This window comes from Lampris incognitus, chromosome 6, assembly GCF_029633865.1.
Source record: "Lampris incognitus isolate fLamInc1 chromosome 6, fLamInc1.hap2, whole genome shotgun sequence".
Taxonomy (NCBI): domain Eukaryota; kingdom Metazoa; phylum Chordata; class Actinopteri; order Lampriformes; family Lampridae; genus Lampris; species Lampris incognitus.
The window spans coordinates 9,039,853-9,062,456 of NC_079216.1; the positions used below are offsets into that span (position 1 = coordinate 9,039,853).

At 47.6% G+C, this 22,604-nt stretch overlaps 2 protein-coding genes across 4 annotated transcripts; both read right to left on the reverse strand.

Annotated features, from left to right (window-relative positions):
• Positions 1-3,854: 3,854 nt before the first annotated feature.
• On the reverse strand, positions 3,855-8,524 carry bpgm (2,3-bisphosphoglycerate mutase). The gene is made up of 3 exons (XM_056281829.1): positions 8,408-8,524; positions 7,129-7,738; positions 3,855-5,367 (listed from the first exon to the last, which is right to left on the reverse strand). Exons 2-3 carry the CDS (start codon positions 7,727-7,729, stop codon positions 5,192-5,194), a joined length of 777 nt encoding a protein of 258 aa, XP_056137804.1. The 5' UTR covers positions 7,730-7,738; positions 8,408-8,524; the 3' UTR covers positions 3,855-5,191.
• A 3,298-nt stretch (positions 8,525-11,822) lies between these two features.
• LOC130113827 (troponin I, slow skeletal muscle-like) lies at positions 11,823-22,430 on the reverse strand. Of its 3 annotated transcripts, none has more exons than XM_056281484.1 (8): positions 22,349-22,430; positions 20,032-20,252; positions 19,831-19,930; positions 16,881-16,925; positions 15,573-15,704; positions 12,548-12,637; positions 12,214-12,387; positions 11,823-12,025 (listed from the first exon to the last, which is right to left on the reverse strand). In XM_056281484.1, the coding sequence occupies exons 5-8, from the start codon at positions 15,681-15,683 to the stop codon at positions 11,939-11,941; spliced, it is 462 nt and encodes a 153-aa protein (XP_056137459.1). In that variant the 5' UTR covers positions 15,684-15,704; positions 16,881-16,925; positions 19,831-19,930; positions 20,032-20,252; positions 22,349-22,430; the 3' UTR covers positions 11,823-11,938. The 3 variants fall into 3 exon arrangements, with proteins under 3 accessions (XP_056137459.1, XP_056137460.1, XP_056137461.1); XM_056281485.1 differs by having other exon boundaries at positions 19,831-19,933; XM_056281486.1 differs by lacking the exons at positions 16,881-16,925; positions 19,831-19,930; positions 20,032-20,252; positions 22,349-22,430 and adding an exon at positions 16,007-16,046.
• Between the last annotated feature and the right edge of the window lie 174 nt (positions 22,431-22,604).

Sequence of the window (22,604 nt, forward strand, 5' to 3'; positions counted from 1 at the left end):
TGGAGATTACAGGAGGCTTCATATGACTGGGAATGATCATGAATGGATCGTTCACTGTGCACACAGAGCAAGTGTTCAAGACCAGTAAACAAAACGTCATTAAATCAGAGTAAATTACACTACTCATCAAATGGATTAGACTGTTTTCTTCAAGATTACTCATGAAAAATGCTTGGTTTTCATTTTCTATCAAGTAGTAAAAAAGGTTTAGCGTAACGTGACTGGTGGGCCCAAAATGTCTCACATTGCATCTTTTTGCAGTCTGACTATTGCACACAGGTACGTCGACACTGAATCGAAATATAATTCAGCACTATTCTAATCACGGTAACCGAGAGGAGCAGAGGAGCCAACACTTATACTCCATCACTGTGGGGGAGGCAGTTTGTTCATTGTCACACCAGTTCTCAGTGGGGCTGTGGCCTGCATCTTCAATACCATCTAAGGAATAGGAGTCTCACTTGGCACGTCCACCCCGGCACACAACATTTCTGCAGGCAGACGCCTGTTTAATGTATGACAAACGGAGAGCAAAGGCAAGTTATAGTGTTGTCCCTGCCCTGGGTAGAGCAGACGAGAACATGAAGCCTTTAAGGAAAGGAAAAACAAAGGAATTTGAGGTTTTGATGGGACTCGTCATTTGTGCCAGCTATGTGCATTTGCATAAACCTAAATCGGCCAAATCCATGGGTTTCAGTTTATCCGATCTCCTGTTAAAACCAGCAGGTCTCATCTTTCTGGTGTCCATCATGTAATACTGATGCAACTAGATTTGGTTTTGGATGCAATGGATTCAAACTAGACGGAACAAATGTAATACCTCGGCCCAGTTCTGGTCTCAGCCTTTTCACTATTACATTTTCAGAGGTCATTCATAGCAAGAAGATTGTGGTAAGCTTCCCCTAAAGTGTGTAAAATCCATTAAACACTATTTGGCAATACTTTTGCAATTTCCTATTCAAGAGCTGAGACAAAACCATTGAAACAAATAAAAGTCCCATATTATGTCAGTTTAAAACCACAGACTTCCTATCACATTATAAGTGATGAAACGTGGACTTCAGCCCTTGTCCCCTTGTACCAAATGAAAATAATATTATTATTATGATAATTATTAGTATTATTATAACAATAATAAAGTGGCACTCTCAACATGCTGCAGGATTGCCTCAACTTAGTCTGCAGTACTTTCCCTTGTCTCCAGTAACAGTAAAACTAATATTTAACACATAATGATCGTTGATGCATACTGTATGTTGCCCATAAAAGATCACAAAATCACATCATTTGGACTTTTAAAGTCTTGTTCTGCCTGCGGCTTTGCATGAGGAAATCTCAAATGCAACACATGCAGATGCACTGAGGGTAGGTCGGTAGTGTTTGGCAGGAGAGTATCTCGAGCTTTAACATCAAATCCAACTTCTGATCATTGTCAAGATTAACAACAAGAAAGAAAAAAGAAGAAGGATGCACTGCAGGAGCACTTGCATATTAAATAGTGTCATTCATATAAAGCTGATCATGAAAACAGTCACGTGTGTCATGTAAATAATCCATTAACAATGCATTCATTGTCCGAATAACGCCATGCTGAAAAGTGATGAACTCACCAGTCCTGTAGGAAAGGTAGACAGTGAGCTGCTTCTCGTTGGAAGTCAGCGGAGAGAAGAGAGAGGAGGGTTTATATGCCCTCCATCAGCCCCTCCATCAGCCCCTCCTGCCCCACTGTGCGGCTCGTGTCTAGATGGTAACCCCGGATTTGTGAGACTCACGCTCTCGCATATGCGCAACGGCAAGTGTTGGGGTCAGGTTAGGGCTGAGGTTACGGTTGGACTAAGGTTGAGGTTAAAGTTAGGTTAAGGTTAGGTTAAAAATCCCGCGGGAGCGTCTCAAACCTAGGGTTACCGCGTAGCCCCGCCCCACTGTGCGGAGGCAGCGCAGCGGTGCTCCACGCTGTCCGGGGTGTTGGTGGGATTCTCCGGCATCGCCGCTCACTTGTCACGTTTGCGCCCGAGTCTGCCGAGCGTCTCTGGACTCAAGCGCTTCAGATGTGCGTCAGCGAACTTCCGTTCAAGTTCAGGTTTATTGTACCCCAAGCGACTGTGTACACATGTAGAGGGTGGTATCTTGGTGCAGGTAGAGGTGATGGATGGATGGATGATGGATGGATGGAATCTTTATTGTGTGCCTTCGTCAAACGTCATTGTGACGTAACCTCAGTGTTGCTGGCTGTCGTTCTGTACAATAAAGCCAAGTTTTACTGGCTGATTTGCACAGTAGCCCAGTGTAGCCAAAACGATGCTTCACTTCTTCTCTGTGAAAAGCCTCAGAAAGCAGTTTGGCAAACGTTTCGGTGGCGGGTGTTCTTTCAAAATGACGATCTGAATGATTTTTGCAAAGCTTGTGAACACCCTTGGCCGGTTGCTCAAGATGTTCTCTGAGGCTTCATTCACTGCGGTTTATCTATTTATTTACTTGCAGACGTCAGTGATCTCTGGCAACGAGCCAACCAAGGGTCCCAACAGAACTGCACACTATTATCATAACTGTATATTATTACTGCTATCTTGACCGCGCAGCAGCCCAGTGTCTGCGTTGACACACTTTATTACAGTCCCTGAGTGGTTTGCTGTCTGCAGAGAAGTAAGACTGTCCAAACGAATTCTGGTCCTCTGCGACCCTACAAAAACAAGAAGATACACCGAGTCGACGTTTTGAGTAAACGTAGGGCCTGGATATTGTTGCATGAAGTGAGACGGCAGATTGTGGTGACCCATCAGGATACACAAAGTCGTTACTGAGACAGGAGGAAAAATGAGCCCAGTCTTCCAGCAAAACCACTTTCCGTTATGTAATCGGCCGTATTCTACCCCGTAAGCGGTTTCGTCCCACAGTCCCAAATATTTGGGCACATCACAGAAATAGCAGGAATAAAAGGCCACTCCCGTGGGTCCGACCAAGCGAGCTCATTGTTTATTGCCTCCGCTTTGCTTCAGTCATCAAGTTTCCAAATCGGAGACTCGAAGTTCCCAAACAACATTCCTTTGGCTTTTCTACATTTCACCCTACAAACCCTTTGTCTCTTATTGATACGTCTCAGATATAGAGACTTGTCATCATGACAGATAAACAAGTAAACACAGCAGGGGGCGTCCGTGTGGGGTGGCGGTCTAGTCCGGTGCCTTTCGACACGGGGATCGCTGGTTCGAATCCCCGTGTTACCTCCGGCTCGGTCGGGCACCCCCACAGACACAACTGGCCGTGTCTGCGGGTGGGAAGCCGGATGTGGGTATGTATCCTGGTCGCTGCACTAGCGCCTCCTCTGGTCGGTCAGGGCGCCTGCTCGGGGGGGTTAGCGTGATCCTCCCACGCGCTACGTCCCCCTGGTGAAACTCCTCACTGTCAGGTGAAAAGAGGCGCCTGGCGACTCCACATGTATCGGAGGAGGCATGTGGTAGTCTGCAGGATCCCGGATCGGCAGAGGGGGTGGAGCAGCGCCCGGGACAGCTCTAAAGAGTGGGGTAATTGGACGGGTACAATTGGGGAGAAAAGGGGAGGGGGGGGGGGGAGTAAACACTGCAGAATATTAAATAATCTCATCACAAGTTGGGGAGAAAAATCCCTTTATTTCATCATGCAGACGTTCCAGTGGTGTCAAGAGTCACAACAAAACAGTGTTGATCGGGTTCTGTGGGGTGACAGGTAGGACGACAACAGAGTATGAGCATTTCCTTTTCCACCGTTTCTCCACTGAATCACATCAGCAAGTGATCTGTGTTCTCTTTGTAACATAAAAGCCCGGTTTGTGAAATAACTGGTGCAGAGACGATCACCTAACAGACACGGGACCATGACACAGCAGCCAACACCAAACAATGAGAAATCACAACAAGTGGACATTAAGACACAAGGTGGGGAGGCTTCGACCACTTTGACCCGTGCACAGGCGACGACGAAGCCACCTCAGGTAGTCCGTGGACAGCGAAGACAACCATCAAAACAGTCTTGGTTCATCTAAAGTCGTTCCTGATTGTTCATTAGTCATCACATCAGTACTGCCCCTTAAAAGTGCCATCAAGTTTATGTTTGCCGTTCAACCGGTAATCGTGGCCGTAAACCGCACACATACTCTACAAACAGCTAAACTAAAGGTGTCTGAGAAGAACCTGTAGTTTATTTCTTCAGTAACTATCATTCAGTCAGCAGCGCGTTATCTCCGTACACCCGCATTTCTGGGAAGCCCACCGAGGAAGGGGCCTCGGCTGCCGGTGAATATGCACGGTAATTAGATAATTCTGTGACTCAGACTTGGAATGAAGAGCCTGGCTATCGGTTTGCATGAGGTAATATGGCGTTTTGTTGATGAAGTGCTTTACTCTTGAACGAAATGGCCACAGAAGCTGTTGGACGCTCAAGCCAAGTTCAAGTCCAAGCCAATCAATACTGAATGCGTTCCCAGAGTGCATCGGTGTAACAGAGAGCCCATCTGTAGACCTCCCTCAGTAGCAGAAAACAAAGTAAATGGTGCTGGATGTGCTCACCTCACGGTAACTCTACCACATGGCGATAGGTCGGTTACTCATACGGGTCTCACCTGGGGCACCCCGGCTTCTAGATCAGACCTCAGTGCTTACACACAACACGCTTCATCACAGTGCTTAGACAAATTTACACGAGACATTTTTATACAACATATTCTCCAGACCTTACACTAAATAATTTATCGTCATTGCATTTACTCCCGTTATCAAATATGGGTCTGTGGACAAACAGGCCCCCCAGTAGTTTAACGATATATCTCTCGGATGCATCTACACCTGGATTTGTATGCGAGAAAGCAAAACCTGGCTGCTTTCTGATCAGGCATGACGCATTTTAATGCCAGGTGTAAAGCAGGGCGTTTAAAAACCAGTCTCCCGACTCTTTCAGTTCCCTCTAGGACCTCCTGGTCTACCTGCAAAAACCAGCCCAGTCCAATAAAACAGACACAAAACAGTCCATTCAATGTGCGACTTCCAGATTTCCTGTAAACCTCAGCAGAACAATCTGTTGTAGTTGTCATCAATTAATCCTTTCTTTTTTCTTTTTTTCTTTTTTTTTTTGGTAGTGTCTCGAAAAGCTTTTCTCTGCAGCTAGTAAGTGTCCATGAAACCAGGGGGGGGGGGCGTTACTGACGTCTTAGTGATGGTGTTCAGGCGGACGAGTTGGCTTTTCCCTGGTCCTCCACCTTCTTGATGGCTGCCTGGATCTTCGTCTGGTCTCCCAGGAGCTTCCGAGGCTTCACGGGCCGAAGGTTGTCATCCAGCTCCAGCAAAACTGGAATTCCAGTGGGCAAAGTCACGTTGACGATGTCCTCGTCTGATATACCTGTTGGGATAAGAGTGAGATGTTGAGAGGGATGTTTTATTGATCCCCGTGGGGAAATTCTGCTCTGCATTTAACCCATCCAAGCTGTGCAGCTAGGAGCAGTGGGCAGCCGCCGTGCAGCGCCCGGGGACCAACTCCAGTTCTTCTTGCCATGCCTCAGTCAGGGACACAGACAGGAGTATTGACCTTAACATGCACGTCTTGCCGGTGGCGGGGGGAACCGGAGCGCCCGGAGAAAACCCACGCGGACACGGGGAGAACGTGCAAACTCCACACAGAGGGCGACCTGAGATGACCCCCCAAGGTTGGACGACCCCGGGGTTCGAACCCAGGACCTTCTTGCTGTGAGGCGACAGCGCTAACCACTGCGCCACCGTGACGCCCACATACGAGGAATGGGACAGGGTGTGGTGCTCACATGAAAGAGACAAGGAGTGAAACGCAGTCTTTTATCCTGTAAGGATCTATCGACCAGAGTGCTATCTGTGTGTAGGAACATCAAGGGGGCTGGGGACGATAAAGTGATTTATGCCATAAGAGGCACTCAATAACATAACAAGCTAACAATACAAACTCATTTCTTTCTTTTTTTTTTGGATTCCCCCCTCCCCCCTTTTCTCCCCAGTTGTATCCGGCCAATTACCCCACTCTTCCGAGCCGTCCCGATCGCTGCTCCACCCCCTCTGCTGATCCGGGGAGGGCCGCAGACTACCACATGCCTCCTCCCATACATGCGGAGTCGCCAGCCGCTTCTTTTCACCTGACAGTGTGGAGTTTCGCCAGGGGGACGTAGCATATGGGAGGATCACGCTATTCCCCCCCGGTTCCCCCGAACAAGCACCCCAACCGACCAGAGGAGGCGCTAATGCAGCGACCAGGGCACATACCCACATCCGGCTTCCCACCCGCAGACACGGCCAATTGTGTCTGTAGGGACACATGTAACACGGGGATTCAAACCAGTGATCCCTGTGTTGGTAGGCAACGGAATAGACCGCCACGCCACCCAGACGCCCCTAAAATGTATTTGAAAGAACAAGTGCATTATTATACAGTACTGCTATACAGTACATACAGTCGTATGCAGTACTATAACAAAGTATTACTACACAACACAATACAGTACTGTACAATACTGCTGCACAGTGCCATACAGCACCACACAGTATTATCACACAGTATTTACAGTGTTGTGATGTCGAGAATCTCGTTCACTGGTGAACATAAACACATTAAAACTAATATGTACAGAACTGAGAATCAGAACTAAGACAGCAAGTCTTGCACTTCATTAGTGGTTGATTAATCCTTATTCTTTTATGTGTGCAAAAGTTGTAATGACAATGAATACCACATTGCCAATCCCTGCACAGTATCTCCTGCACTGCATCATATTATGCAACCGTCTATATAAAGTTTCAGAGTGGCCAATCATACATGGCGTCCTCCAAACCCCCAGAGCACACTCAAAGGTCAAAGAGGATTTCATGGCCGCAGCCAGATGTAACATAAACTCAGTGCCCTTTTTAAACAAGTTCAACCTTCCATTTCTGGAAGTGAAATACGTCCTTCCCGACTACATGGCACTTGTGACTAAAAAAAGAAGTCTCTGAATTCTCTAATAACATCTATGGGGTGGTTGTGAATTCAAATGCCAGTGAAGGTGGAAGAATCCAGCCTGCTCAGTGTTAAAACCACACATAATAGCCGAGAGAACAAACCCGTAGACAGACACAGGGCTGGTGCAGTTCAGCCAAATACCTTCCAGATGCTTCAGCAGGGCACGGCAACTGTTGCCATGGGCGGCGATGAGAACAGTTCGACCTCTCTTTATCTCTGGTACCACTGTGCTATCCCAGTAAGGCAGGAGCCGGTCCAGCACCTCCTTCAGGCTCTCTGCCTTGGGGAGGCTCTCCTTCGGCACGTCACAGGTGTTGTACCTGCGGTCGTTGTAGATCTCCAGGAAGTAAGGGTGGGATTCGTCGATTACGGGCGGCGTGATGTCGTAGCTCCGCCTCCACAGTTTCACCTGCTCCTCCCCGTGGTTGAGAGCCATCTCGGCCCGGTTCAACCCAATCAGGGCCCCGTAGTGGCGCTCATTCAGCCTCCAGGACTTGATCACAGGAACCCACTCCTGGCCCATGGCCTCCAGCACCAGCCAGGCAGTATGGACGGAGCGGCTGAGTATGGAGGTGAACACCTGGTCAAACTTGTAGCCCTGCTCCTTGAGGAGCCGGCCGCACTCCTGGGCCTCCGCCACGCCAGCCTCGCTCAGCTTCTGGTCCACCCAGCTGCAGAAACGGTTCTCCTTGTTCCACGCCCCCTCCCCATGCCTCAGCAGAAACAGTTTGTGTTTGGACATCCGAAGGGCCTGCACACATTCAGTGACAAGAAATCAGCCTGGAGCACGTTTAATGTGATAACACGACCCCTTATGTCACATGGGCTGAACCAAAATATCAATTATTTCAAAATCAATTCCAATATCTCGACAAGCTGGCAATGTATTTGCACGTTTAAAAGCCGGCGCGCTAATGCAACTTACTCGTGTTCGGGGGAAGCCGGTCTCAGTCGACCGCAGAGCCTGCAAAGGTTAGGGGGTCGCCTCTAAACGTTAAGCAGTTTAAGTGGCAGGCTGGAAGGCCGGACTGTGGTAAATAAGGCAGACCTTGAAGTCTCCAACAAGAAGCTGACAAACGGTAGCTGTGCTGTGTATTTCATCAATGTTAAAGGGGGGGGGGGAGAGGGGGGAGACGTCTATGAGTTTGTTACTTTCCTGAACACACGGCAGGATAAACACATCGTGACGTTAACACGCCCACTGGTTTAGATACACTGTATCGACATGTTCCCCTAATGAGCACATTGTAACGGTAACGTTACAATGCGGTGATGCGCTGGAACGTCACGGTCATTATCGCATAGTGCAACGCGCACGTAGTCATGGACACACGCGCACACATGCGCGGGGCCAAGCGCGTCTGACTCGCTCGTGACACGCGGCTCTAAAAAAAGAATAATAAATTAATTATTATCTTACCTTGTTTTCGAGTCCGACCCGGCCGGAATTATTCGGCGGCTAACGTTGACAGCCGTAAGGATGGATGGCTCGTCCACAGGCGACGCCATAAAGGAGCGACGATTGACGCTGGCGCCGACCAATCAGAACTGCGAACCTTTCACATGGGGCGGGGCGGCTGAGGGGGGGGGCACCCGTTGTGGCTATATTAGGAGCGGTACACGCCTCGCGCTTCAACTGGGGGACGCGGGGGTGACGTCACCGCGTAGCTGGTCTGTAAAAAGCTGCGATGGTTTCGTTTTTTGTCCCCCCCCCCCCTCTTCTTTTTACCGTCGCCTCTTCACTTAATGAGAAGAGCGCTGCGTGGAATTTTAATGAGCAAATACCTTGTTAGTAAAGTTGATGGACTTGTGCTCTTACACTACAATGCTGCCAAACGTTGGGCTGATTACGTAACACTGGAACGCTCCGCCGTTCGTCTGGGAGGAAAGGACCGTTACGTCACGACTAAGGCCAGTTTTGAGGCGATTTTTGGCCTGAGCGTCCCCCAGCTGAGACCTTGATATACATACTCACCCAAATTGCAGATTTTAAACAAATATGAAGAGCTTGTCATATATATATATATATATATAAAGAAAGAAAAGATGATAAACTTTTATGGCCTACTTCTTCTGCTTGGCCTCCTCCTCGTCACATTCATTATATATGTCTTAGAAGTCCATTATAATTTGGTTATCCTCTTTCAAGCGTTGTGTTCTGTAAATAGTGTTTCGTTGTGTACACACAGCATACCCTGCAGGCTGTGTGTCTTGGGAGAGAGGCCCCTCCTCTGTTGCTCTCCCTGAGGTTTCTCCCTGTTAAAGAGGGTTTTTTTTAGGGAGTTGTTAGGGGGTCTAGGGACAGGATGTTGTGTTGCTGTAAAGCCCACTGAGGCACAATGTGTAATTTGCGACATGGAGCCGCACAAATAAAACTGACTTGACTTCTTGCTTAATGTGTGCGAGACTTTGACTGACTGTGGCCAAGGCTGACATACCACAACCAGATCCAGTCCAAATGACACCTTAACACAAGCCAGCAACGCCATGAGAGGGGGGGGGGGGGCTCGCCTGTTCGGGAGTGGCGCTGCGTGATGATGGCATGGCAATGACGTCACACACTCCTTCCTGCACAGGTGAGCTTCTGGTGCAGCACATTTCATGTTGGATCGTAATTCTCTCTCTCTCTCTCTCTCTCTCTCTGTCTCTCAACCACACGCAACAGTCCACATGCACATACACACTGGATGCATACACCCAAACACTCCGACTTACATACACCTAAAAACTCCGACTTACATACACCTAAAAACTCCGACTTACATACACCTAAAAACTCCGACTTACATACACCTAAAAACTCCAGGTGACTGGTCAGCCAGTCCAAGTGCTATGAAGAGCCTTTATTTTTTAATTTCCCCCCTTTTCTCCCCAATTGTACTTGGCCAATTACCCCACTCTTCCGAGTTGTCCCGGTCGCTGCTCCGCCCCCTCTGCTGATCCGGGGGAGGGCTGCAGACAGACCACCACGTGCCTCCTCCCATACACGTGGAGTCGCCAGCCGCTTCTTTTCACCTGACAAGTTTCACCCGGGGGACGTAGCGCGTGGGAGGATCACGCTATTCCCCCCAGTTCCCCCCCCCCCCGAACAGGTTCCCCGACCGACCAGAGGAGGCGCTAGTGCGGCGACCAGGACACATACCCACATCCGGCTTCCCACTCGCAGACACGGCCAACTGTGTCGGTAGGGACGCCCTACCAAGCCGGAGGTAACGCAGGATTCGAACCGGCGATCTCCGTGTTGGTAGGCAACAGAATAGTTCCGAAACAAGCAAACTTTGCTTGTGTGATATTTCGCTTTGGTACCACGGTCCCTTTCCAGACGCCCTCATTCCTGACACGCCCCACTGAGCAGTGGGCCTCCAGCACCAGCCATCTCTGGACTGCATGGCTACCGGACGCTGACAGCAAACAGGCTAAATTATCTCTGCAGGACAAATGCAACGTGCACATGGCAGCTATCCTCCCTGCTCTGCGTTTTATGTCTTAATCTAAATACAGATGGGCCGGGACAGGAAGGCAGCTTTTGTAACCGGCGTGGATGGGCAAAATGTTCTTCAGCGGTTTGCAAATGAAACAGATTTAGGAAAACAACTTGGTGGTCTGCAATGAAAAGAAGTGAAACGTTCAGCGGACCGTTAAGCTCAATTATTGCTCACATGCTTTTTGTTAAAACTTAATCTAAAAATCAAGTGAGCCTATTCAAAACTGAGCAGTGCTGCCACAGATGACCTTGACACAAGGCTGGATTACTGACCAGGCGGAGTGGGTGGCTGTCCTGGGGCCCCGGACCCCCCCAGGGGGCCCTGAGGGCCTAAGGTTCACCGCGCCACAATTGCTTTGTGGTAATTTCATTAAATATAGATTGGTTTGGGAATAGGCCCCATGTAAACACAATATCAAAACGAATTGAAGAAGAGTGGGCTATAGCCACTGTTTGTGCGTGCATAAGATTCAATAATTCTTCAATAATTCATAAGGCAGCTTAAGAAATTTGGAGCGTCAAGGGTTGCGATGTTACACTTCTACAGAGCTGTAATAAAACGTCTGCTCACTTTCTCAATAACAGGACGGGATGGCAATTCTACAGCCCACGAGAAAAAAAACCCCCAAACTGTTGGACAGAGTCATGCACACCGCTTCAAAAATAATTGGCTGTGAACTCCCCTCCATTTCTGGGGAAAAAAAACCCCAATTGCACTTGGCCCCACTCTTCCGGGCCGTCCCGGTTGCTGCTCCACCCCCTCTGCCGATCCGGGGAGGGCTGCAGACTACCACACGCCTCCTCCCATACATGTGGAGTCACCAGCCGCTTCCTTTCACCTGACAGTGAGGAGTTTCGCCAGGGGGACGTAGCGCGTGAGAGGATCACTCCATTCCCCCCCAGTTTTCCCCCTCACCTCGAACAGGCACCCCGATCGGCCAGAGGAGGCGCTAGTATGAGTGCTTGTATGTTTACTATTGAGCACACTGAAACAAATTCCAAATCAACCGTAAAGTTGATATGGCAATAAATCACTGAATCCTGAATCACAATATACAGAGAGTGGACAATCGGTTGAGTTGTCAGGGGCCGACACAACATTTTTGCCTGGAGCCGCCAAGCAACCTAATCTGGCCATGCCTCGAGAGGTTATGGAGTTGCGGTGTCACTGAACCAATGTGTGTGCTAAAAACTACAAACGTCACATCCAAGTGAATGATTACTTAAATGCCTCAAAATTACATTTTTGTGCAACACATTGCATAAAAGTGTATTACAGTGTCCCGAGGTTGATAGGTTTTCCGCTGCCATTTACACAACTGCTGAAAGATGACACAAAGAGACCTGTGAAACTGTTTTATGTCTCGACTGTCATCAAACAGAAACAAGTGACCAACAGTCATATCCCTGAACTGTTCCGACCAAACTCGAGCAGGGAACATCTGCACAGAGACATTCCTCAGGGATCTACTGTCCGGCATCAAACAGCTTCTTCCTGCCCTCCATACCGGACATGGCGTCCACGTTCTTACGCCAGTCAGTCACTTCCTCTTTCTGTGGGGCAACAACACATAGGAACTGTCAATCAGCTCTTTATTTAGCACTGTGGATACACAGGGGCTTTTTTTGGGTGTCATTATAAAGATGCAATAACCAGGAAGGAGTCTGACAGAGCTGTCTACAAGACTTTAACGTTAATCCACAACTTGTGATGAATGTACCGCGAAGCCGATGACCCTTACCTTCTCCTCCTCTTTCTTCACCGTCTTGAGGTTGGCCTTGAAATCCACAGACTCTTTGACCTTGGAGCCCAGCAGAGCGCCCAGCATGGCATCCGCCGACACCCTCACCCTTCTCAGGTTTGGTCTCTTCATCTTGCCCTTCAGCTCAAAGATCTTCTGAGAAAGGTCCTGAATCTGGTGCCAGAAACAAAACCAAATGAGAAGGCCACGCTCGGACAATCGGTTATAAAAGTTTGATTTCGCTAAGGAATTTAAATATTATTTTTGCACGTACCCCAAGTTTTGTCTAGATTGCTCGATTGTGACAGAGGAGCTTAACTAATATGTTACTTACCTCCCGCTCGTTTTTGGACACTTTCAGGGCAATGTCGTACCGCTCCTCATCAACACAGTCAATTTTCTGGTGTAGCTCTTTGCAGATATTCTGCGGAGAAACCCATTGAGAGTATCAGTGTCCGGCTCATTCATGTCTTCATCATGTTCATGCCTCTGTGTGGTTGACACTGGCTCAGAAACATCATGACAACCTACAGGGTTTGTTATTGCAGGCCATGTGTAGCTATTAATCAATCAGCCAAACCATTAAAACCACCTGCCTAATATTGTGTAGGTCCCGCTCGTGCCGCCAAAATAGCTCTGACCCATTGAGGCATGGACTCCACAAGACCTCTGAAGGTGTCCTCTGGTATCTGGCACCAAGACTTTAGCAGCAGATCCTTTAAATCCTCTAAATTGCGAGGTGGGGGATTCCATGGATTGGACTTGTCTTTCTAGCACATCCCACAGATGCTCGAATGGAATGAGATCTGGGGAATTTGGAGGCCAAGGCAACACCTTGAACTCTTTCTCATGTTCCTCAAACCATTTCTGAAAAAAAATGTCCAGTATGGCAGGATGCATTATCCTGTTGAAAGAAGCCACTGCCATCAGGGAATACCATTGCCATGAAGGGGTGGACTTGATCTGCAACAATGTGTAGGTAGGTGGTATGTGTTAAAGTAACATCCACATGAATGCCAGGACCCAAGGTTTCCCAGCAGAACATTGCCCAGAGAATCACACTGCCTCCACTGGTTTGCTTTCTTTCCATAGTGCATCCTGGTGCCATCTCTTCCCCAGGAAAATGATGCACATGCATCCGGCCATCCGCATGGTTTTAAAAGAAAACATGATTCCTCAGACCAGGCCACCTTCTTCCATTGCTCCATAGTCCAGTACTGATGCTCACGTGCACACAATGGTCATCATGGGCACTCTGACTGGTCTGCAACTACACAGCCCTATACACCGCAAGCTGTGATGCACTGTGTTCTGGCACCTGTCTATCATACACAGAATTAACTTTTTCAGCAATTTGAGCTACAGTAGCTCTTCTGGGGGATCGGACCAGATGGGCTAGCCTTCACTCCCTATGCACATCAATGTGCCTTGGGCGCCCATGACCCTGTCACCAGTTCATGGGTTGTCATTCCTTGGACCACTTTTGGTAGTTACTGACCACTGCATACCGGCAATACCCCACAAGACCTGCCGTTAAGTCGTCTAGCCATCACAATTTGGCTTTTGTCAAAGTCGCTCAGATCCTTATGCTTGCCTATTTTTTTCTGCTTCCAACATATCAACCTCAAAAACGGTTCACCTATCTAATAGTATATGACAGGGGCCATTGTAATAAGATAAGCAATGTTATTCACTTACCTGTCAGTGGTTTTGGCTGATCAGTGTGTATGTATCACTAATAAACACACTGGCATCATGGACTGTATTCAGTGTATAATGTGTCCTTGACTATACTTTTGTACTGTATGTAAAAGGTAGTTCATAGTAATATGCAATGCCAAACTCTTAATATAGCCATTATGTCTCTGGACCAGTGTCAAACCCTGGCAACATGTACCGACCGCTGAGAGATATGTAAAGCCTATAGGCTATAAATGCATATCCCTCATAAACGTGGAGAGTGGAAATAATGATCTTTGTGTTGTAATAGCGGATAAAGAGGTCTGAGCTTGGCTGGAAATGTTCAGTTAATTTGATGTGAAGCAAAATAGCCTTTCTAAGTTTTCAGTAAACTTCCCAGCGTTGGCTGAGGTTCCCAGTTCAAACCCCGGTGTCACGGGGGTTGAACTGGGTTTGAACTACATTTGGTAGCGCTCCAGGGTTGCTAGCCAGTATGCGGTGGCGTGTCTCTCCAATTCAATTATTTGATTCCCAAAGGTGGTGGGGGTGTCTGCACAGCTGTTGGGTAGATTTACGGAGAAATATCATTATATATTATTATATTCCGGCAGAAAAATCTGCCACAGGTGAAAAGAATTGGGCGGCAACTCCACATGTGTCGGAGGAGACATGTGGACGTCCACATTGGGGTCATGCAATGGTGGAAACTTAGGAGAAGAGGGACTTGGATGTGCCAAGATGTGATGGAAAAAGAGGAGAAAATCCCCAAAAGCAAAAAAAAAAAAAAAAGTAAAACCTTCATTTGTCAAGGGATAAATGACTGTTCATCTTCCTGCTTCACCCTCACACAGCTCAGTACTACGATGACTTTCTGAAGGAGTCCTAAGAGCAACTCCACTAGAAAGTTTGGCTTAAATGCCTTGCTCAATGGCACACCATGATAAGGGAGCTGTGAGTTTTCTTCTCGTTCAGACACTTTCCGATCAACTTGTTTCTCATTCTTAAACCAGAATTAGTGAATTAGTCCAAACATAGGCCCACATGGTTGTCAGAGAGTCCAAAGGTCAAATATTCGAAACGACATGGGATTTTGTCGAAAGGTGCGTTTAATGTGAGGAGGCTATGAGTTTAATCTGTGCAACAAAAGACTAAACGTAGTCAGCATGCATATACCCAATATTAGACATTCATAGGTTTTCCCGTGGGTTTCTCTGCATTAACCCATTGCGTTAATGTCCTTTGGTTTTATCGCTTTGAAGTGTAACAGGAATGAAGGGGTGCAGAGAGAGGATCCCGAAGTGGATTCTAACCGACGGCCTGAGCCCACGTGCCTCAACAACCTGTGACCTCCTTGTGTCGAATCCCACCGAGTAAAACTCCCTTTGTCTCCAAACTTGGTGAAAACAGTCAAAACTGTAAGCTGAACGTTAACAGTAAATGGACGGCATTTATACAGCATTTTTTTCCCAAAGCGCTTTACAGTTAATGCCTCACATGCACCCACGTACAGCAAATGTCAACCATGCAAACTCAGAACCAGCTCATCGGGAGCAGTTAAGGGATAGGTGTCTGGCTCAGGGACACCTCGACGTTTTTGCCAGGAGGAGCTGAGGCTCGGTCGGGCAACCCTCCAGTTACCAGACGGCCCGCTCTACCTCCCGAGGAGGGGCAGTGTGTACCTGTAGATCCTGCAGAGACAAGCCGGACATTTGGAGAGGCGGGACTCTTTCAGCCAGCGTTCTCTCTCTCTCCACTTTCCTCTCTTCTTTATCAGTCTCCAGCATAGACATGGCCTTCTTCAGCAGTTTGGTCTGAGATACAGCAAATTACACACAACCCCGTCTCAGACAGTGTAACGTTGTACGGCACACAACATTTTTCTGATCAAGTGTAAGATTACCAAACTAAGTCCAAAGGAAAGATGTTACAGACAAAATAGTGGTTTCTCTAAGTATAATTGAAATCCCTTTTTAATGTTCTACACTCATGCAAGTGAGTTATTAGCTTAATATTTCTATACCAAATTGCTGTTACTCCTAGCATTGTAGAAAACCCCTCATCGGTTTTTGTCACACATGTGCAATCAAGTCCAAAGAGACACACACAGAAATACCTTCAGGAAGAGTCTGCGAGATGCAGAGATTTTTGGCTTCGGTTTCTAGAGAAGAAGCCCATAATACACATGGTCAGAGAGGTGTTTCCATGGTAACTTTCAATATTTGTTGGGTACGCTGTTGTTTCGTTCTTTCTTTTCTTTTTACATGCCAAGCTAGGTCACCGTGAGCCAACAAAACTGACTACCCAACTTCATCGCACCTCTTCCTAATGAAGACCAGTGCAAGTATCTGAAGTGCCATATGGGACCTGTGGGGGGGGGGGGCGCTACAGTGTGAGCGCGTGTCTTGTAGCAAAGTAAAGTAGAAAGTAGTAGTAGGGTTTAGATATATACTGTAGTATGAGACCCTTCCGAGGAAACTACTTTATCTCGGTGATTTTGCACAATGATCTGATTCAATAAACCACACGTTGACCGGGAACAGGGCGCTGACCACTTGAGTAAATTTGAATTGATTTTCCTCGTATTATTCAGATTAATTTATGACTTTCATATTACACTCTATTTCAAAATATTCTGTTTTTTTTTCATTTTTATTATTATATCAATCGCTTCCTCTAGCAGATTCTGTCGTCTTGGATCCAGACGACAGAATGCCCTAATCATCACAATTCAACTTCATTTGCTGTATTGGGCCGCCACTTTCAGTCATCTGAGGCATTATTTAAAGTACTGAATGTTAGGCTGAAAATCCACTCACCACGGGCCTATCCAGTCAAGGGCGCCAACAGAAGTGATGGACAGGGGAAAAGGTGCATTTCGTTATAATCACGGTACACGCATGAATATTGCAGTTTTATTCTGGGCATTTTGATTTCCATCTGACAGTTTTTATGAGACGCGAGAGTCGCTGTAGGGTGTAGGTACTTACGCCTCAGACATGGCTGCAGATCTGCGTGTCTCCCTCCTCTCAACTCTGGGGAAAAAAATAAAAATAATACAGGATATTCTACTGGAAAATACAACTCTATTGTTTTACCATTTCTAGGACACGTGTCTCACCGTTTAATGGCTCTTACAGAGGCCATAGACTGGTTATAACCAGGGCTGTGTACTGGCAATAATATGGCGGTACGATACGTATCATGATACAGGTTACGACGATTCAACGTATCGCGACACACTGCGAGACTGTGAGCGAGGCGATGTATTGTGACGTCATAGGCCTGCGTTCTTTACGTTTAAAGCTACTGCCTGTAACAAACAAAAAACAGCGACTGCCTGTCCAAAAAAAAACTACTTCCGGTCAACAAAAGCTACTTCCCGTCTCAGCTCACCTCGCAACCGAGTTGATTAAATTCGTATGTATTTAACGAAAACGTGTGAGACTCTGTTGCACCTCGCTACGGCGGAGTGGGAGCCAAATGGCCGAAGATGGATGACAGCACTGCCATCTAGCGGTCGGGAGGTTATACACAACACAAGATGAACCACTGCTACGAATCTTTTGCATATTGATTAAAAAATCGATACAGCATTTCTGAGAATCGATACAGTATCCCAAACATAGTATCGCGTTACTCTAGTGTATCGATATTTTCTTTACGCGGCTACTTATAACGACTCAAATTCAATGTCAAATGTGGCAACACATCATTTTGTTGTTATGTGTTTGATTTGATATTTCTAAGTGACCCCACCTCATCAGAATCTTTGCACGGAGGATCCTTCTTGGTCCATGAAGGGGAAAACGGTTCAAAGGTTTAACGTGAGGCTGGTTTTCTGTCCGGATATGGGAGCACGCCCACTTATGAAACCACGGCAGGGGACGCAACGCAGGACTTCACCTTAAGGTCAAACTTGTGACGGGACAAACAACCCCGTCTAAACCAAAGTCATACATGGTTTTAAGTACTTTCCGGACATGTGACGTGAACTACAGCGTCTACAGACGGTAGGAATTGTAGTTTCTAACCATCCACGGAGGCCGGGGCCCGTAAATAACCAGCCGGGGATGGTTCAGCACGGTGCCGGGTCTTTACTTTTACTACAAGCCGTCGTTGGAAACAGAAGCGATGAACATGTCATCCCTCTGATTTCTGCAGAGGAGCCGTGCAGAGTATAAGCTATAGGTCCGGTGCAGAATGCCTGGTGTTATTTATAGTGTTTGAATGGATGTCTGCACAAGATCAGCTTTTGAAACAGAAGAAAAAACCAACAAATCCCCCCCCCTTTACTTGAGACAAGACCTGCGGCCCAGGATGAGACACAAAACGCATCTTTATCTAACGAGAGAATAAAATCAGACGTTTCTCATTCTTGATTCACGGCTTGAGGAGAATTGCCGGTTGCTAGGCAGACCGCGAGTTGTGTTAAAACCTTCGCCGACACAAGAGGTGGTATTGACCGATGGGTTTTTACCACAGAATCTGGAAAGTGAAACCTCCTCCTTTTTCTCAGATCGCTTCCCCTTCACAAAATGACCACAAAGCAAAAAAAAAAAAATCTTACCTTATAGGTGACAAATAGTATGCTGCTTCTTCTCCTTCTGAGATGGGGAGGGGCGGAAAGAGGGTAGATATATGGATTCTGCCCCTCATGTGAGTGGCTCACCAAAATAGACCCCCTGTCCTCACCATTCTTATGCCGCGGCGTCCACTTCCTGACGCCGGACGTGTGAAAGTGTCTCGATGTGTGACCACCTGTGATGCCGTCTTAGTCTGTGTGTGTGTGTGTGTGTGTGTGTGTGTGTGTGTGTGTGTGTGTGTGTGTGTGTGTGTGCACGTATGAAACTATATGTCATTTGCATATTGTACTCACTGAGTGAAAACAACCCTGGAATTTAGCCATGCTATTGGTGAAATACACAATTTGACGTGCCTTATTTGCATACTACGTGCTAATGAAGACGTCATTCGTCAGGACCGTATTGCCATCCCACCGCTACAACGCTTGCGGTTACATCTCTTAATTGCATTTTAGCTGATTAGGATGTCAATTAAGCGTGACTGTGTACGCCAATTAAGAGGCCAGGGGAGATGTTGTTGACACGGAGATGCCGTGTGAACTAGTTTAGTGTGAAGGTATGTGCTGCCATCACAAGGCCAGAAGGGAGAAGTGTGCATGGAACCAGGGCCCTGCTACACACACCGCTTACGCACAGCAGTGTGCGTCAAAAGGGGAAAACAATATCTGTGAAGAAAATGGCCGAGCCGGTTTTCCTTCACCACACAATCCTTAAAAAAAAAAATTTCCGCAATGCTTATTTCATAAAAAACAAACATATGGTGCATTCAGTCTGCCGTTGACATACGGTGCACATGCCAAACACAAAGACCTGGTCATGGCAGCAATATTTGTTGTGATACTATCAGAAATTCACCAGTTAGTCCGCGGTGGCGTAGCGGTCTAAGCATCGGCTTGGTGTCGATGCAGTTGCCCACTGGGGACTGGGGTTCGCGCCCCGGTCTCGTCAGATCCGACTATGGCCGGACTCGATGAAGCAGCAATCATTGGCAACGCTGTCTTCGGGAGGGGGGCGGAATCGGCTTGTGTTCGTCATATGAATGCGTCTCTGTGTGTGTCGGAAAAACAGTGGTTCGGCTTGGAGTCGCCTTGTCACGAAAGTGGGGAGGCGCTTTCCTTCGAGACTGCCGGCCGGAGAGATGCAGTTGGCGAACGCATGCAATACGAGGGTGGGTGTTTGAATTAAAATAGGGATCAATTGGCCACTAAATCGGGAGAAAAAAGGGAAAAATCAGAAATAAATAAATAAAATAAAATAAAGAAATTCACCAGTTAATACAACGCTTACTTACTGAACACACAATGCAGAGTTAGTGTGTGGGAGTTAAATAGCTTAGAGTGAAATATAGCTTTACTTTTTCAGTCTCCGGAGGCATCAAACAGCTTCTTCCCGTCCTCCGTGCCCGACGTGGCCTCCGCGTCCTTACACCGGTCAGCCACCTCCTCTTTCTCTGTCTGCTGGGGGAGGAGGGAGGAGGGAGGGGGGGGGGCAAAATACATCAGTAAGAAATTCAGTTCGAACACAATCTGGCGCCGCTGTTTCCACAAGACTTTACCTTCTCCTCCTGCTCCTGCTTAACGGTCTCCAGGTCGGCCCTGAGGTCAAAGGTCACGCTGTGTCCGGAGGCCAGCGGGATGCTCAGCGCGGCATCTTCGCCTGCCTCGGTCAGCTTCTCACGCTTCCTCCGGACCGCTGTGATCTTCCCGTGCGTGCTGTCAATCTGACCGGGTGGTGGAGAAGAGGGCCAGGCTCAGTTCTCTCAGCGCCTGTGTTATCCTTCACGTTGTTGTTGTTGTTGTTGTTTTAGGAAATGACAATAAGAGAATGATTATAGGTGTGAGTCATAGTTGCAATGAGAAAATGTTTAGCTCTGTGTAAACGAGAGTGGACTTTTGTTTCAAAATGATATTATTTGATATTATTTACCACTCTCTCCTGATGAGAAGAGTTTCATTGGGAGCGACGAAGAAGGACAGGGTTAGGGACGAGTACATTAGAGGGACCGCTCAGGTTGGACGGTTTGGAGACAAAGCAAGAGAGGCAGGATTGAGATGGCTTGGACATGTGTGGAGGAGAGATGCTGGGTATACTGGGAGAAGGATGCTGAATATGGAGCTGCCAGGGAAGAGGAGACGAGGAAGGCCAAAGAGGAGGTTTATGGATGTGGTGAGGGAGGACATTCAGGTGGCTGGTGTGACAGAGGAAGATGCAGAAGACAGGAAGAGATGGAAACGGATGATCCGCTGTGGCGCCCCCTAACGGGAACAGCCGGAAGTAGTAGTAGAAGTAGATTTAGTGCTCTCTCCTATTTTTGTCTACATCTACTTGCACCGCTGCACCTATCAAGAGCAACAACGGACTTGTGTAATAATTTAGGTGACGGGATGTGTGAAACCTGTTATTTACTTCTATGCAACAGGACATGTTTCATTCCTCACAGTAACTGGTCTTATCACATCCTAGTCTGTTACACCTCTCATATTGTTCGTATAGACTTGGATCTGCACTCGTGATTTTACTTTTACTACTTATCAAATTTGCTGATAACTGACCTTATACTTGGCTCTTTCTCGTTTTGCACTTCTCTGAATGTGTCCATGAGTACATCTTCCCCTGAATCGCCACCTCGCCGTGGTGGAGAAGCTTGCACGTACCAGTGAGTCCAAGAGCTATGCCGACTGGAGCTTGGCTGCTGGTAGGATCACCCAAGGTGGATAGGTCAAGGGGGAAGCTCCGCGATCCAACAAAGACCTCAACGGTGGAGCTGGTGGAAGATGTCTCCAGGTCACAACAGCAGTGAAGGTGGATGAAGGCTTCAGCAGAGGGTGGTCCCCAGTCGTCTTTGTTCTCCATGTCATTGGACTTGCCAAGGACCCCTTGCCAAGGTGGCTGCAGGCGCGTCAGCCTCTCCATGTAAAAAGCTGTCACGCGCAGGCGTCCTCCCATTATGCAGCTCCGAGATCAGCCTCCACACCCACCTGAGGACCCAGAGGGAGGATGGTCAACCGCGAGTGACCGCCAATGACATGTGCATATTTCATGTGTAACTGAGGGTGACACACCAAGTCAAATTGCTTGTCTGTTATCTCACTCGGCCAATAAAACTGACTCTGAGTCTGCATTTGAAATGTCCAGGTTGGCTCACGTCTTGATCCACAGACAATTTAACATTGAACAGGAAAGATGGATGCCCATAGACTGCCGTTACATGGCCTACCTCCTATAATGTAGGCGCCCAAGCAGAAAGCCTGTCTCCGATCTCACTTTTCAGCGAAATAAGTTCCTCTGTAGCCTATTTCTATATAATGTATTAATGTAATGTAATGTTATGTAATATCTATAAGTGCAATAAGGCTGGATAATATCTGATTCTGTTCAAATTTCATCGTCACACTAGGTTCATTGCTTACAATGGGCAGAGTTCACTGCAGGTTTTAAGCTAGCGTTCATTATTTAGCAAAGCTGAGAAATACAACGGGTTACAAAGCTGCATGCCACCCGTAGGGAGGAGCGACGGAGGAACCCCCCCCCCTGTTTCCTTGATTTTTGGATTTTGTTTTTGTTGTTGTTATTTTCTATAAATTATCCTCCGATTCCCCCAGTAGCCACCAGGGGGCAGTATTTGGTAGCTTTTAGCTCTCAACGGGGCCCTCAAGAGTGAAAAAGCGTGGCTTTATTTGAGTAATTACAGCGCCCCCCCCCCCCCCGGGGTCACCGCTACCACTGCTGACAGACCCATGGGTGAATCCGTACTCCGGGGTCTAGGAGTCCGGCTGATAAATCCCGCTCTCGGACTCCTAATCCGCGCACACAGATAGTCACCGATTCCGACTCCACGGATCGATAACTCAAGCGACGCCTCTCTCTCTTACCGTAGCAAGGCGGAGGACCAGCGACAAACCCCAGCTCTCACCAGACGAGCCTCGTCCGTCCTCCGTGCAGCCCAGGCTGCGGGACCAGCATGCAGGGGACCGTCTAAAAAGTGCAGCACCGATAAGGAACGTCGAATCAGCTCATCTGGATAATTAATAATAAACGTCGGTAAACATTGTATCCAGATGAACCGACTCGACCTCCTTTGATCCTCTTACCTGGATTATTGAGCCGTGCGTCAAGACGTCCGATAAC